This window comes from Littorina saxatilis, unplaced genomic scaffold (genome assembly GCF_037325665.1).
Source record: "Littorina saxatilis isolate snail1 unplaced genomic scaffold, US_GU_Lsax_2.0 scaffold_2530, whole genome shotgun sequence".
NCBI lineage: Eukaryota > Metazoa > Mollusca > Gastropoda > Littorinimorpha > Littorinidae > Littorina > Littorina saxatilis.
This window is the reverse complement of record NW_027127168.1, coordinates 1-15045: the sequence shown is the minus strand read 5'-3', so window position 1 is coordinate 15045 and position 15045 is coordinate 1. Positions and strand designations below refer to the sequence as shown.

Genomic DNA, 15045 nt, shown 5'->3' with positions numbered 1-15045 from the left:
AACATATAATTATGTTATATTCGGATTAAAAACAAGCTCTGAAAATTAAAAATATAAAAATTATGATTAAAATTACATTTCCGAAATCGATTTAAAAACAAATCGATTTCATCTTATTCCTTGTCCGTTCCTGATTCCAAAAACATATAGATATGATATGTTTGTATTAAAAACACGTTCAGAAAGTTAAAAAGAATAGAGATATAGAAAAGCGTGCCATCCTCCTCAGCGCAACCGCTACCGCGCTTTTCTGGATTGTTGATTTCACTGCCTTTGCCGCGAGCGGTGGACAGACGATGCTACGAGTGTACGGTCTTGCAGAAAAAAATGCAATGCGTTCAGTTTCATTCTGTGAGTTCGACTGAGCTTGACTAAATGTTGTATTTTCGCCTTACGTGACTTGTTTTTTTGTTTTTTTTTGTTGTTGATTGTTTGCCTTTTAGCTGTGATCTGCTTACAGGAAAATTGACTAACGTTATTACTGAAGTGAGCGACCGATTCATAAAAAAAAAACTTCAGCTTTTATGATCGAGTGGGTGAGCAAATGTGTCTGTGTCTCTGTGTACGTTAGTCCGTCAGAAGGAAAGGCTCAATAAACAATCTTCTTTTGGTCACATATTTTGGGGGGACTTTTTCAGTGGTGTTGTGCATACACATTTGAGATTTGCAGATAAACCCTGTATCACTTGTAAATGCTTTGATCTGTTCTTTGTATATCAGCACTTCCTAAGACATTTCTTTGCTCTATTTGTTGCAGGTGAAAAGCCTTACAAGTGTACGTGGGAGGGATGCGAGTGGAGGTTTGCACGCTCAGACGAACTGACTCGACATTACCGCAAACACACAGGAGCCAAACCATTTCAGTGTAAATACTGTGAGCGGTGCTTCTCCCGCTCCGACCACCTCGCCCTGCACAACAAACGCCACGCAACCATGGACCTCTAGCAATGACCTATGCTGGGCGAGCGGGCAGCTGGTGGCATGGACACGATGAACAATTAGTTTCGGGCCAGAAAATTCTGTGTGGACGAAAGATGAACCTTGATTTCTTCAAAACCAGAACTGCATTTTGTATCATCATGGACCTTTAGCCTGAGCAGATAGTAGGCTGTTGGGGCTAATGTCATGACATTACTTGCGGATGAAAACCATGAAGGACGATGTCTTCTTTCTTTGTCTTTTTTCTTTCTTCCAAAACTTAAAAATGTGTCCAAAACCATCACGCTGCCATGACTCTATATCACTGAGAGATGCCAGGTTGTTGTACTGGAGAAGACCAGTTAAAAACTTAGACTGCAGAGTCCACTTGCAAAAGAAGAGGGGGGCAGTGGAAAGATTCGTCGGAACAAGCCTTTGCCCACAGAGATGCTAGCCCAGTTGCAAATCATGGGCAAGAGGAAGAACTTGGATAAGGCAATCCAGCAAGAACTTATTGAAGCACCAAAACGCAATCTACTGGACCAAATAGACACCAAACCCAACAGCGTCATCTCCAAGGTGTTCACTGGGTCAATCAAAAGTCGTCACAACGAGCAGCGGTGACTTTCTTTGCTTCGTCATCGTAGAACTGACCTAACTTTCAACGGCCCAGCTTCAGGAAAAGTTGCCACAGAACTCCTGCATTCCGGAGATCACAACAGATGTATTATCCTTCCAGTACTTTTAGGTTTGGGACATTCTGGGCTTAGAGAGGGAATTAATGAAAAGAAATGAATTAAGTGTTGAATGAAAAGGTCACCACAAACCAAAGGAAACATTCTGCATTGTTACACCAATATTAACTTCACAAGTGGTCATGCATCGTAAAAGAGTGGATCTGGTTGACACATTTGACACATTCAAACAGGCAGACTCTTGATTTGGGCAGCACCGTATGTGTGACTGTTGGAAAATTGTCACTGGCGCTGTGGTGTTGCACAAGATGACAGCTCTGGTCATTTGTGGCGGGCGGGGCACGAACAGGTTTTGATGACTTGAAAGAGAAGACTGTGATGGTGATATGTATGATGGGATCATTTGGGCAGTGAGTACCAGGCTTCAGACTTTTCACCAGCAGTACTGAGCTTGCAGTATATTAAAATGTGATATTTTGGACGGGAAGAAGTCTGATCTGTAAAGACAAGAATCTGTGTGAATATGCTCTCGTGCATGGTCTGTTTCCCAGCACGGTTTTGTACAGTTGAGAAGAAGATATTGTGGCAAGTGAAGTGACAGAATCAGGGATAGTTGGCTCATGGAAGTCTTGGTACGTTCACGGTGTTGATTTTGTTGTTATGTGAGGTTATTTTTCATATTCCATATTGAGTGTTCGGTTTTCTTTAATACCCTTTTGAATGTTAATGTGAAAACATGGTTCAGCATTGACGGATACGACTGTGCGAAGTGTTGGTTTTTGTTTTTGTTTTTTACCACACAAGCATTTTCTGATCATGGCTTCACACTGATTTTGCAAGTCACACAGTTGCTAGTACCATCAGTTCTTCCCGAGGGTCAGCTGCAAATGCTATTTGCCATTGACTTGAGATTGAAAACGTTGTGTGCTTTTCATTGAGAATGAATAATATATTAAAAAAAAATTTAAAGTTAAAATGAGAAAATCGACGCATCTGTACATTGGTGCCTGTAGTTAAGATCACAATTTTGTGTGTGCTACCTGATACGTTATTTTTTAGCTAATCGGTTTGAATAATAAACAGCACATCTCTTCGTTACAAACTCTCATGTGTGTCCTACACTAACTGTAGGCGTTTCTCACCAGAGATTAACCATAAAGGGGAATTGCATGCCTGAGAGCCATTCGGCTTTAACGGAATGAAGACTGACTTGACCACCTGTGGGTAAATCTCTTTGTGGTCTTGTGTGTAGGTTCTCTTTGGAAATCATGGTCTGATAGCGTCAAAAGCAGACGATAAAGAAACATATTTGACATTGAAAGTAAAAATGAAAGAGAAGGCAAATGATGTTTTGAGTTTAGATCCTTGTTCAGGTGGGGTGGGGGCAACAATTATTGTACTTGCTGTTTTCATTTTTTCATTCGTGCACATGTTTATTTTAGTCCGGTAAAACTGCCCTTTTATCAATCAATCAATCAATCAATCAATATGAAGCTTATATAGCGCGTATTCCGTGGGTACAGTTCTAAGCGCTTGTCGAAGAGTTGTCAACACAGGACTAACAAAGAAACTAACATCTACAGACGGACACGAACCCTATCACACACTAGCAAACCCTGATAAACATACAACAAACAACTGTTTAACAACAATGTACACATCAATAGCTAGGTCCAAACAAAATAATGTTAAGCACAAAGAAAACACCTCTCACAGAGCACAGCACAAGAATGTCTTTTGGGGCACAACACATCACGTCGAGCATGAAAGTCGCAGCCAGCTACGGGAAGAACTGAGTCTTCAACCTACTCTTGAACGCGTCAAGAGAGGGGCTCTGGCGAAGCTCAAGCGGCAGGGAGTTCCAGACGGAGGGGCCCGCGGAGGGAAATGCACGCTGACCAGCAGATGCGAGTTTCGAGCGAGGGATGTGGAGGCGGAGAGGGTCAGCAGCAGAACGAAGGGGACGGTCGGTGGGCTGGGTGTACAGGTCCAGGGAGGATTGAAGGTACTCGGGAGCAGAGTCGTTGAGACACTTGTAGACCAGAGTGGACAGTTTGTAGGAGATTCGGGTGTTGACAGGGAGCCAGTGCAAGGAGCGAAGTAGGGGGGTGATGTGGTCTCGCTTCGTCTTCCTCAACGTCAGCCTGGCAGCGGCGTTCTGGACTCGTTGTAGGCCATGAATGGATGAGGCGGGGAGGCCAGCCAGAAGGGAGTTGCAGTAGTCCAGACGACTGAAGATGAGGGAGACAACCAGCTTCACACCATAGCTCGACAAAAAATAGGCTATCACATTTGCTTGAGAAGAACTGATGGCACTAAGGGCTTGGTGGGTGTTAGTCAGTGCAGGTGATCCATCAACAACCCTCCTACGCTCTTTATAATTGCTGTATCTCACTGGGCCCTGCACCTAAATGAGTGATCAGCTTAACTAGCAACCACATCTGACCTAAATCCGAGTTTTAATGCTCAAAATGTTAAAGTGAGCTGGTTTATGATTTGGGTCTTTATTTCTACGCAATCTCTTTCATCTTTGTGTAATTGCACAACACAAAGTCACTAACACATATTTTGTGTTTAAACTAGACTAAGGGATTCAGACTGGTATGTCCATGAATCCTGTTGAGACATTTTGGGATGTAAATTAGTTTCCCTGTACCTTGCACCGTATTTTGTGTAATAGTCGTATCGGCGTAAAAACCAAACAGCTGTATCATCCAGTGCTCGCCCCACAGTGCTTGATGTCAAACATACACACACCAGGACCACAATGCCTTTGGAATGTTTTAGGCACACAGGATGCGAAATAATGATAGACTGTTGATGGTAAGCAATAAGTTATATTGCTGTGTGATGCACACCTGATTTTGACTCTCGCTAACCTGTCCTCAATCTGGCTTGTAATTAGTTTTCTAATATAATAATGTGATACTTAACGGCATTATCTGTTCTTGAAATCGTCCCTTCATGAATGTGTCGAGCTTTCCAGCCGTGTGTGCGTATTGCAGGATGAAAGTCTGTGAAGAACAGCCACGACTCTCATTGCAGTAACACAGACTATCTCACTTTGCAGACGAGAGCCCCTGGCTAATGTACGCTACAGAAATAGACGGTATAACACAGTCATCCTCAGCAGCAATTGACAGTATAATACAGTCATCCCCAGCAGCAGGCTTCAAGTCGGAACGACTGTCATTCTTGTAAGCAGTTCGTGGATGTGCTTGCGCCTCATTGCAAAGTGTGGTCGGAGTGGAGGTTTTGTGTGGTGCGAGAAATGTAGACAAATAGAGCTGAAGCATATAATCAAAAAAATGTCTCTGTGGATGTGTCTTGAGCATGGACTTGTCCTAGGGAAGTTGAATGATATTAAAAAACACATCATAGCTTTGAAATTCAACACGGTTCGTTAATTTCCGAGACACAAGTGCTCGGAGTATTATTGGGGCTGTTTCTTGTTGACTTTAAATTATATTCCTTTTGTTGACTACGGGTGAACATTTGGTTTGCATCTTGTTCATGTGTTTTGAAACTTGACGGATGTTGCTGATTTGTATAGGCTGTCTGCGTTGGTGCCATGCAACTGTATCATTTATGATGGAAAGTGCTGACGTTGGTGTGATGTTTGCTCAGCCCCGAACAAGGGGGTGGTGATCCTACTTAGTAGTATCCTACATAAGAACAGAAAACAGGCTTACCACCTTTGTGGCCATGAACTAAGAAGAGGAGGGAGGGGGGGGGGGGGGGTCTAAGACCTTGGACATTTGGCATTCTCCTATGCCACCAGAGGAAGAGGCGTACGAAAGAGTATCTGCAATGCTTTCGTGTTTGGATTTTTGAAGATTCAGAGCTAAAGTTTACATTTCTCTTTTTTTTATTATTGCACATTTATTGACAAGCTGTGAGGAATCATTCCTTACTGTACTTGTGAATTTGCACATAGTTACGTGCTAAGAATAAGAATAAGAATACTTTATTATCTCATAGAGAAATTCAGGGAATACGCTAACACATCTGATACGCTAACTGGGAAGATTTGATATAACTCACACACTGACTTTACCGGAACCTCCGGAAATGACAACCTTGCCATTTCTTTGATCAGCTAGGGAGGTCTTATTGCAATTTAAATCTGAATGAGAACATGCATAGCTACCAAAGTACTACAATTTCAGTAATACCGAAATTCTGTCAAATTCAATATAAGCGAAAGATGTTTACCCTTAAAATGTAATCGTTTGTTCGAGCGATAGTCAATCTGTCTAATTACTTGCCAAGCACTGGCCGTAAACCTGGTTTAATCCTCTAGCGGGGAAAGCCCTTACAGTACCATTCACTGATTGAGACCATCTGTACACCACCGTCACAGTGGTGGTGAATTATTGATGGCCTATCCTTACGTGCCGGTCTCATCCTCTAGCTCCCACCCTGTGATTGCATGAGCCAGTGTGTGTGTGTGTGTGTGTGTGTGTTCGCGCGCGTGTGTGTGTGTGTGTGTGTGTGTGTGTTAGAGAGAGAGGGGTTGCTACTGTGCAAGCGTACATGTGCATTCGCACACGGTCCGTTTGTGGAAGCTGATACGCGCTGCACATTGCGAGTATTGTTGTACGAATGTTTTTGTTATAACGTTGTAACTGCAGACATATCAAAAGCGTTCGTGACTTTTTGTGATTCCCTTTGCAGAGACATTTCACGAACGCTGACGTAATTTATGTATCCGTGCTTTAACAGTGATGTTGTGCAGAATGAGAGAGCTGACCCGACACGATTGTCTCATGTTCATAAAGCACCCTCACATGAAACATGTACGCATAACAGTAGCTATGTTCATACTGGAATTATGGTTAACCCATTGGTAGTGATATAACATCTGCAAGTAACCAGCTTCAGTAGATGGCCAAAGCCTACTCATCATGTAATCACTTTTGTAGAATGGGGCGTATTACAGTAGATTGTTGTGGAAACGAAACTTATTGAAGCAGATCGCATCATTTCTCTCTCTCTCTCTCTCTCTCTCTCTCTCTCTCTCTCTCTCTCTCTCTCTCTCTCTCTCTCTCGCTCGCACGTATACATACGCACGCACGCACGCACGCAAGCACACATGCATGCACGCACATACATATATTTGTAGCAATCCGTTATCTGCTTTACTTTTCGGTTTTGAGATGACTGTGTACGTGTGTACATTGCGATTTGGTGAATGTGTGCTGCAAAGATGTCACTTTTAACTGCATTCGTCTTGTTAATTTGATGAAGTAAGAAATGCTGTTTGCATTGTCGTTTGTTCGGGTTTTTTTGGGTTTGTGTGTGTGTGTGTGGTGTGTGTGTGTGTGTGTGTTGTGTTGTGTGTGTGTGTGTGTGTGTGTGTGTGTGTGTGTGTGGTGTTTTGTGAGTGTCCATTTGAAGTACTTATTTAGTAAGTTACGTGAGAATTTAAACAGAAGATCTGAAGAATGCATTTGACGCCATTAAAATGTGTAACCCGGAACTCAGATCTTTTTCTTAAACCGTTCTGCCTTGACAGACGTTCTTTTTTTGTGTTTAACTTCTGTGATGTTTGAAGTGATCTGTTAATTGATTGATGTAATATATAGCTGTGGTGTTAAAAGATAAATAACTTAAAGAGATGTTACAAGTTACATTGTATATTGTTTCATGTTGTTTGGGTTTCGTACTCTTGAGCTGTGATATAAATGTAATATGAGTTTGTAATAACGTGTTTTTATGTCGTCGTCCATGTTAAACGAAAGAATGATATTATTGCTATTTATAACCCTATCTGTTTAAGTTTAAACTGTTCAGCATAGCTCACAGTATCAGAGAGAGAGAGAGAGAGAATGGTAGGGTTTATGTTTAAACTGTTCAGCATCGCTCACAGTATCAGAGAGAGAGAGAGAGAGAGAGAGTGGCAGGGAGGGTGAGAGAGACAGAGAAGGGGAGAGGGGGGAGAGAGAGAGAGAGAGGACGATTAAAGATAGAGAGAGGGAGAGAGGGGAGGGGAGGGAGAGAGAGGATGGGGAGAGAGGATAGAGAAAGAGAGAAAGTGTGCAAATGCCAGTTGACGGAGAGAATTATAGCTAAATTATAATTGATTGAAAATATTGTACATTTTCGAAGATTGTCCATGTTAAACGAAAGAATGATATTATTATTATTTATAACCCATTCTGTTTACGTTTAAACTGTTCAGCTTCGCTCACAGTATCATACTCGTAGCGAGTCATATTGTAACTGAGGTTCAAAAAAGAAAAAGAAGAAGAGAAAAAAAGAGAAAGAAAGAAAGAAGAAAAAAGAAGAAAAAAAAAAAGAAAAAAACAAAACTCCCTTCGTGTGCACACGCAAGCACAAGACCATGTGCGCACGGAAAAGATCCTGTAATCCATGTCAGAGTTCGGTGGGTTATAGAAACACGAAAATACCCAGCATGCTTCCTCCGAAAGCGGCGTATGGCTGCCTAAAGGGCGGGGTAAAAACGGTCATACACGTAAAAATCCACTCGTGCTAAAAACATGAGTGAACGTGGGAGTCTAAGCCCATGAACGAAGAAGAAGAAGAAGAAGGATTCCGTTCTCCCTCTTTCGGAGCAGTCTCTCCTGTCCTCTGAGGAGGTGGGAAGGCAGCTCTTGGAACTCAGTTCCATCTCGGAGACTATCCTTCGGGCTCTTTCACGTGCTCTTACAGAGTCTTTAGCTCCCTTTACCTTGAGTAAGGAGCAAGATTCGGAGGACGTATCCACACTCCTCTCCACGCTAGCAAGGGTGAACGAGGAGCAGATGAGATTGTCCTCTCTGCAGTACGTACATGCTGTCTCGTGCAGAAGGGACTTGTTTCTCGCCCACTCCCAGTTTTCTGAGGAGTCGACGAGAAACACTCTCAGATCGTGGCCCTTGGTGGATGGTGCTCTCTTCGGCAACCTGGCCTCTGATGCCAGGAAGCAGGAGATTGACACCAACAGAGAACAGCAGTTCTCTTCTTTTGCGCTTCAGTCCCTGAAGCAGCAAAAGCCGGCTGCTCCTAAGCAGGCTCAGCACAAACAGGCTAAGACCTCTGCTCAGGCACATCCTGCTTCCCGGAAAAGATCTAGTGCCTCTTCCCGCGGGTCGGGCAAGAGATCTGCTTCGGGGAGGGGTAGGGGCTCTTCCAGCGGAAAGCCCCACCCCCAATGAAGCGTTCCCGGCTTCACGCCGCCCCCCGCCCTCCACCTTGGTGATGGCGGGGGGCCTTGCTCGGGCACTTCCACATTGGCTGGCCGCCATACGCAGCCGATGGTTAGTGGGTGTTGTGAAGTCGGGATTCCGCTTGCTTTGGCTGGGGGACAAGGCCCCTCTTACCAGGTGTCCTCCAGCCTTCAAGCCCCCCTTCTCACAGGAGGCAAAGGCCGTCCTCCAGTCGGAGGTTGCCTCACTGATAGAGAAGGGCGCGGTGGAAGCGGTCTCGGACCACAGCTCCCCGGGGTTTTATGGACGGCTTTTCGCGGTCCCCAAAGCTTCGGGAGCTTGGCGTCCTGTCTTGGATCTTTCGTTTCTCAACAAGTTTCTGAGAACGATTCGGTTCAAGATGGAGACGCCTGCCTCGGTCCGGGACGCTCTCCGCCCAGGAGACTGGGTGACCTCGATAGACTTGACGGATGCGTACTTCCATATTCTGGTGCATCCCGCCGACCGGAAATGGCTCCGTTTCCGGTGGGCCAGTCAAGTCTACCAGTTCCGCGCACTTCCTTTTGGGCTGTCTCTTGCCCCATGGATCTTTACCATGGTGGTGAGGCAGCTCTGCGCGCTGGTGAGGTCACAGGGAGTGCGGCTGCGAGCATACCTCGACGACTGGCTCATCATGGGCCAGAGCGAGGCTCTCTGCTCTCTTGGTTCTCCGGGAGGCCAGCTTGCTGGGATTCTCGGTCAACCATACGAAGTCAGAGCTCGTGCCGTCTCAGTCATTCACTTACCTGGGGATGACGTTCAACACGGTCACCTGGACTGTCCAGCCTTCGCAGAAGCGGGTGGACAAGCTCCAGGCTCTCATTCGCTCTACTTCGCTTCTCCTGCGGGCTTCACTTCGGACTCTGGCCTCCATCCTGGGGCAGATGGAGTCCATGGCCCTTCTGGTTCCACTGGGGAGAGTTCACAAACGCCCGCTTCAGCACGCGCTGAAGCCGTTCGTGGACTCTCCTTGTGTGGATTGGAACACTCTGGTTCCCCTTGGGGATTGGTTCCAGGCTGCGACCCTCCCGTGGCTGGACTCGGGATGGGTATGCAGGGGGGTTCCCATTGTTTCCCCCCCTCCCAACATGGACCTTTTCACAGATGCGTCCCTGCTGGGTTGGGGGGCTCACACGGACCGGCTCACGGCCTCCGGACTGTGGTCTGTGGAACAGAGCACATGGCATATCAACTCGCTGGAGTTGGAGGCCGTGTTTCTTGCTCTGGTCGCGTTCCTCCCTTCCCTGGCGGCCAAGCGCGTGCGTCTGTTCACAGACAATACGACAGTGGCTGCCTATGTGAACAAGCAGGGAGGTTCGCGGTCCCCCACTCTCTCCCGCAGAACGTGCGAGATCCTCACCTGGTGCTCCCAGCGGGGGATCTCTCTCTCAGCGCGTTACCTGCCAGGGAGTCTCAACACACTGGCGGATGCGCTCAGCCGCTCCGACAGGGTGTTACAGGCGGAATGGACCATCACGCATGGTGCCCTTCTCCGCCTTTGGGCTGTGGCCCCGAAGCCTGTGGTGGATCTCTTCGCCACCAGATTCTCCAGGCGCCTTCCGGTGTTTGTCTCCCCCTTCCCCGATCCGGAAGCGTGGGGGACCAACGCCTTGGACATCCCCTGGACAGGGCTGGAGGCTTACGCCTTCCCGCCCTTCCAGCTTCTCAGCCAAGTCCTCAGGAAGGCGGAATTGGAGAGGCCGTCTCTGCTTCTGGTCACCCCTCTGTGGCCGTCTCAGCCCTGGTTTCCGGACCTTCTGAGACTCGCACGCGGCCCTCCAATTCCTCTCGCTCTGGTACCAGGCGAACTCGTTCAGCCTCGCACCGGAGTTCCTCACGGGCACCCGCAGTCTCTCAATCATCACGTGTGGAGACTGTGAGGTCCGCTCTGAGGCGGTCTGGAGCTTCCGACCGCACTTTGGAGTTGGTGCAGCGCTCGCATAGGGCCTCCACCTCCTCAGTGTATTCGTCGCATTGGCGTGCCTGGGTCACCTGGTGTCAGGCTCATGGGCTGAACCCGGTGGCTCCTCGCACTATGCACGTCGCCAACCACTTAGCGGATTTGTCTTCCCAGGGGGCTTCTTCCTCCTCTTTGAAGGTTCGCAGGTCGGCGATTGCCTCGACTCTTAAACAGATTGGTCATACCATCAATGTTAGCGGAGTTGTCGCTGGGGTTATTAAGGGCGCGTCTTTGCAGGACGTCAAGCGCTCTTCTCTGCCCAAGTGGGATCTTTTCCTTGTCCTTGAGTTCTTGCGCTCGGCGGATTTCGAGCCTCTGGAGGGCTCTAGCCTCGCGAACCTTACTCGTAAGGCTCTGTTCTTGCTACTTCTGGCTTCGGCCCGCAGAGGTAGCGAGATCCATGCTCTCTCAGGCAGTCCTCAGGACATTGGCCGAGAGCGCGACGGCTCCTTGTCTTTGCATTTCCGGGAGGCCTTTCTGGCCAAGAATCAGACACCGGATCAGCCTTCTCCCTGTGTCCTTGTGAGGCCTCTGTCCCATATTGTGGCGCAGGATGACCCAGACATGGTCAATTGCCCGGTTAGGGCCCTGGAGGCCTATTTAGCTCGTACTCAGCCCATCAGGTCGAGCTCGCAGAAGCTCCTATTTATTTCCTTGAATACATCTATGGAAAGAGATATTACGAGGACTACCTTGGCCAGGTGGGTGTCAGCTCTCATAAAACAAGCTTATGTGTGGAGTCTGGCACAAAAGGGGGGGGCTCAGCCTGCCTTCCCTCTCGAGTCAGCTAGAATGCACGAGTCCCGGGCATGGGCATCTTCATTGGCCATTTTGAGGTCTCGAAGACTCGACGATGTTCTGCGCACAGCATACTGGCGTTCGGACGACGTCTTTATCTCGTTCTACTTGAGAGACATCGCCGCGGTCTGCCGTGATGGCTCACGGACCCTCCCTGCACTGGTGGCAGCGGGGCAATGCCTCTCCAGATCATAACAGTGAGTTTGAATTTTTTCTTCTTACCCACCACCTTGTTGGAGTTATCTGCTAATATGTGACTCGGAGTAAGAATATGTAATTTAATCGAAAATTTTTAATTAAATTTTCATTTGATTAATATACTTACCCGAGTCACATAGGTAATTCCCTCCCACCTTCCCCGCTTTTAGTTTCTTTGTATTCTAGAAGTCGAATGAGGGTGTCTCGTACTGGGTACGAGATCTGTGGCGTGATACGCTACGGGAGGCAACCCAGGGTAGCAAGCTTGCTACTTTTTTAGCTTGGGTTGCTTCCCTTAGACTATAGACGGGATAGCGTTTTTCAGTCAACCTAGCAACTCGACTGCGTCAATGCTAATATGTGACTCGGGTAAGTATATTAATCAAATGAAAATTTAATTAAAAATTTTCGAATATTGGAAGCGTGAGTCACGCTACCCAAAAATAAAATCTTTTTGTACACATATTTTTTTTTCTATAACTTTTTCCCCGTGGTTCAATCATCATTTGACATAATTTTGTATCGAAATCTAACAATAAGATTATTGAAAAAAAGCAAAAATGTAGACGACACCTTTACAGACCCCCCCCCCCCCCCCCACCACCATCAACTTCTGACCCCTCTATTTTTCTCCTTCCCCCCTTTTAAGACTGATGTCCAAGTTTTCCTGTGCACAGCACATCTGTCATTTTACGTCCACTTTAAGACTTCCTTTTTGTTAAGACCTGATTTTCTCAGATTTTTTGTGGTCTTAAAAGTGGGGTTCCACTGTAGTAGTAATACTAATAGGAGGCTCCTTTGAAATAAGGACATCTCTTAATATAGGACACCTGTTGTCCTTTGGTGTATCAATTTTGGCCCAAATTGACCTGTTTTGAAAGAACATCTGTGACGAGCACAATAGCCTAGTAGTTAAGACTCCAGCCTTTATGTGGAAGGTTCAGGGTTCGAATCTCGGCTGGGTCTGGTGGGTTAAGCGTGGAGATATTTCTCAGGTCAACTTTTAGAAGTATTGCTAGTGCCTTATCCCCCTTCGTGTGTAAAGGCAAGACCAAGTACGAATGTGTAAGTTAGGCTGGCTCAGAGCGGAAATCGAGCTAAATTGACATACAGGCAAATCCAGCTAACTCACAAACGGTTAAGTCAAAAATTCGCTTAGCACACAAAGAAATTCTGGTCCGGAATTATCCCTCTTTATCTATGTGTACAAAGTACCCTGAGCTCGAAATGAGATTTCTCTTACGTAAGTCGAAAGACGGATAGCACACAACAGAAAGTCAGTCCCAAAGACAAAGTTTACTCTATATTTACTACAGCAACTCGAAACACGAAACTTGGCGTCTCACACTAGCGCATTGTGTAACCTTATTCCCTTCTTCTCTACACGGACGCCACACCGACTGGTCAGTCGGCACGCAATAAAGTATGAACTGAAGTTAGGAGGGGGCGAGGAGTAAGGAGGGGGCGAGGAGTAAGGAGAATTATCCAACTCCAAGAAAACATTCTGAAAAAGGTGGGGAAGTGGTGACAAGGCAGTGAACGCACTCACCATGCAGCTGACATCATACGAAAGCAGCCACACAAACACAGCACAGAGGCAGAGGCAGGTGTGCAGATGCTTTGTGAGAATAAGCGTTGAAAACCAGTTTGAATAATAAAAAAAAACCAGCAGATAGAGCCGCATGTCATAATCATTCTTCTTGTCTGGCTTTATTGACTGCATGCCGATCTTGTGGCAGTGACTTTTCACTTTTCAGTCGGACTGTTCACAAACCGCTCTCACTCTCCCTCACTGACTACCCTAAGCCCTGACAACTGATCCTTGGAAATTGTTTGGAAGAGTACACCTCTCTATTTCTCTCCAATGCTCTTCCTGCTGACTTCAGTGACACCGGACACCCCACTGAGTTTAGCCAGCTACCCCCCCCCCCCCCCTCTCTCTCTCTCTCTCTCTCCCACCAGCCATGTACTGTTTGGTGCTGTGGCCAGAGAGGTGTCACCGGCTAATTGAGGCCAGCTGCACTGTTCACTCAGAGCAAAACTAGTTGACTGTGTCTAACTTTTGACAAAGCAACACAACTGAAGGGTTCACAGATTAGGTAACCGACTCACTGGTCAAGGCTGCAGGGAAACAAGAGTATCTTGTCAATGAAAGAGGTTACACACAGATACGCGATGCTGAGAACGGTGGCCGATTTTTCACTCTCTTTCTCGGAGGGCCTTCATCATTGCAGGGACTGCTGTAAAGAAATGCTTGCTCAGAAACTAACTCTTTTTGCATTGAAACATGCACCAGAACTGGTGGACACCATCGACATTGTCAAACATGAAATCGAAGCAGTTTGCTTGAGGAAACGGTCGTCAGCAACTCAAACTTCTCTGTTTTCTTTTTTAAGAAAATCTGAGGTGACTTTCTCTGTAAGGACCCCCCTCCATAAGGACCGATTTTTGTCAACATTTTCAAGGTCGCTAGAGAGGGGTTCCACTGTACTATGACCAAGTCGAAATTTCGGATAGGACACAATAACAATTCGGTCCCTTCAATTTCGTCTTATCCGGATTTGCCTGTAATCGGGTTTGGATAAATTCTAACTGGGAATGTTTAAATGTGATCTGAATGTTCTCTTTATATATTGAATCTATGTATATAGAAGATTTTGTAAAAACATTTCCAAGTCATTTGATGAACAAATATGGAAATGGTGACCCTCCAGAAACGGGCCGTAGTGAGATTTTGCGATTTTGGACTTAGCATTTTGATGGGAAATTTTGAAAATGTAAAATTTATTAAAAGGAACCAAATTTCTACTCAGATATGTTGGTTATAACACAAAACCACTGGGAAAAGCACTGAAACATGAATGTGTGTCTGGTTAATGGTATGAAAAGCTAAAATATTACTTTTTCAGTTTAGTCTGTTGCTTACGAGGAGTCATCTTGGACCCCTTGCCATAAGAAAACCACACCACACACAGACCAACAAGCTGTGTTATCAAGTTGGAAACATATATGCTACATTCAAATCGCATACACAATTTGTCCTATCTTATCATTATCTAATTTTAAGCTTCTGTGAAGTTATGCAAATGTGCAATATTGACATTTGCGTCGAGGAAATACTCAATTTTGCTTCTTTTTTTTCAAGTTCATCTTCATCTAAATTTTCAAAAGTCACCAGTAAAGTAAAGACACTGACCCGAAAGCTTTGATTTTAAAATGCGATTGATATGTATTTACATTAATATGGATGAAAAGTGGCCATAATGAAGGTTTAACGACAGCCGAT

At 45.9% G+C, this 15045-nt stretch overlaps 1 protein-coding gene across 1 annotated transcript; it reads left to right on the top strand.

Moving 5' to 3' along the window:
* Positions 1-8816: 8816 nt before the first annotated feature.
* On the top strand, positions 8817-10683 carry LOC138955641 (uncharacterized). Its single transcript, XM_070327207.1, has 2 exons — positions 8817-9723; positions 9908-10683. The coding sequence occupies exons 1-2, from the start codon at positions 8817-8819 to the stop codon at positions 10681-10683; spliced, it is 1683 nt and encodes a 560-aa protein (XP_070183308.1).
* The last annotated feature ends 4362 nt before the right edge of the window (positions 10684-15045 follow it).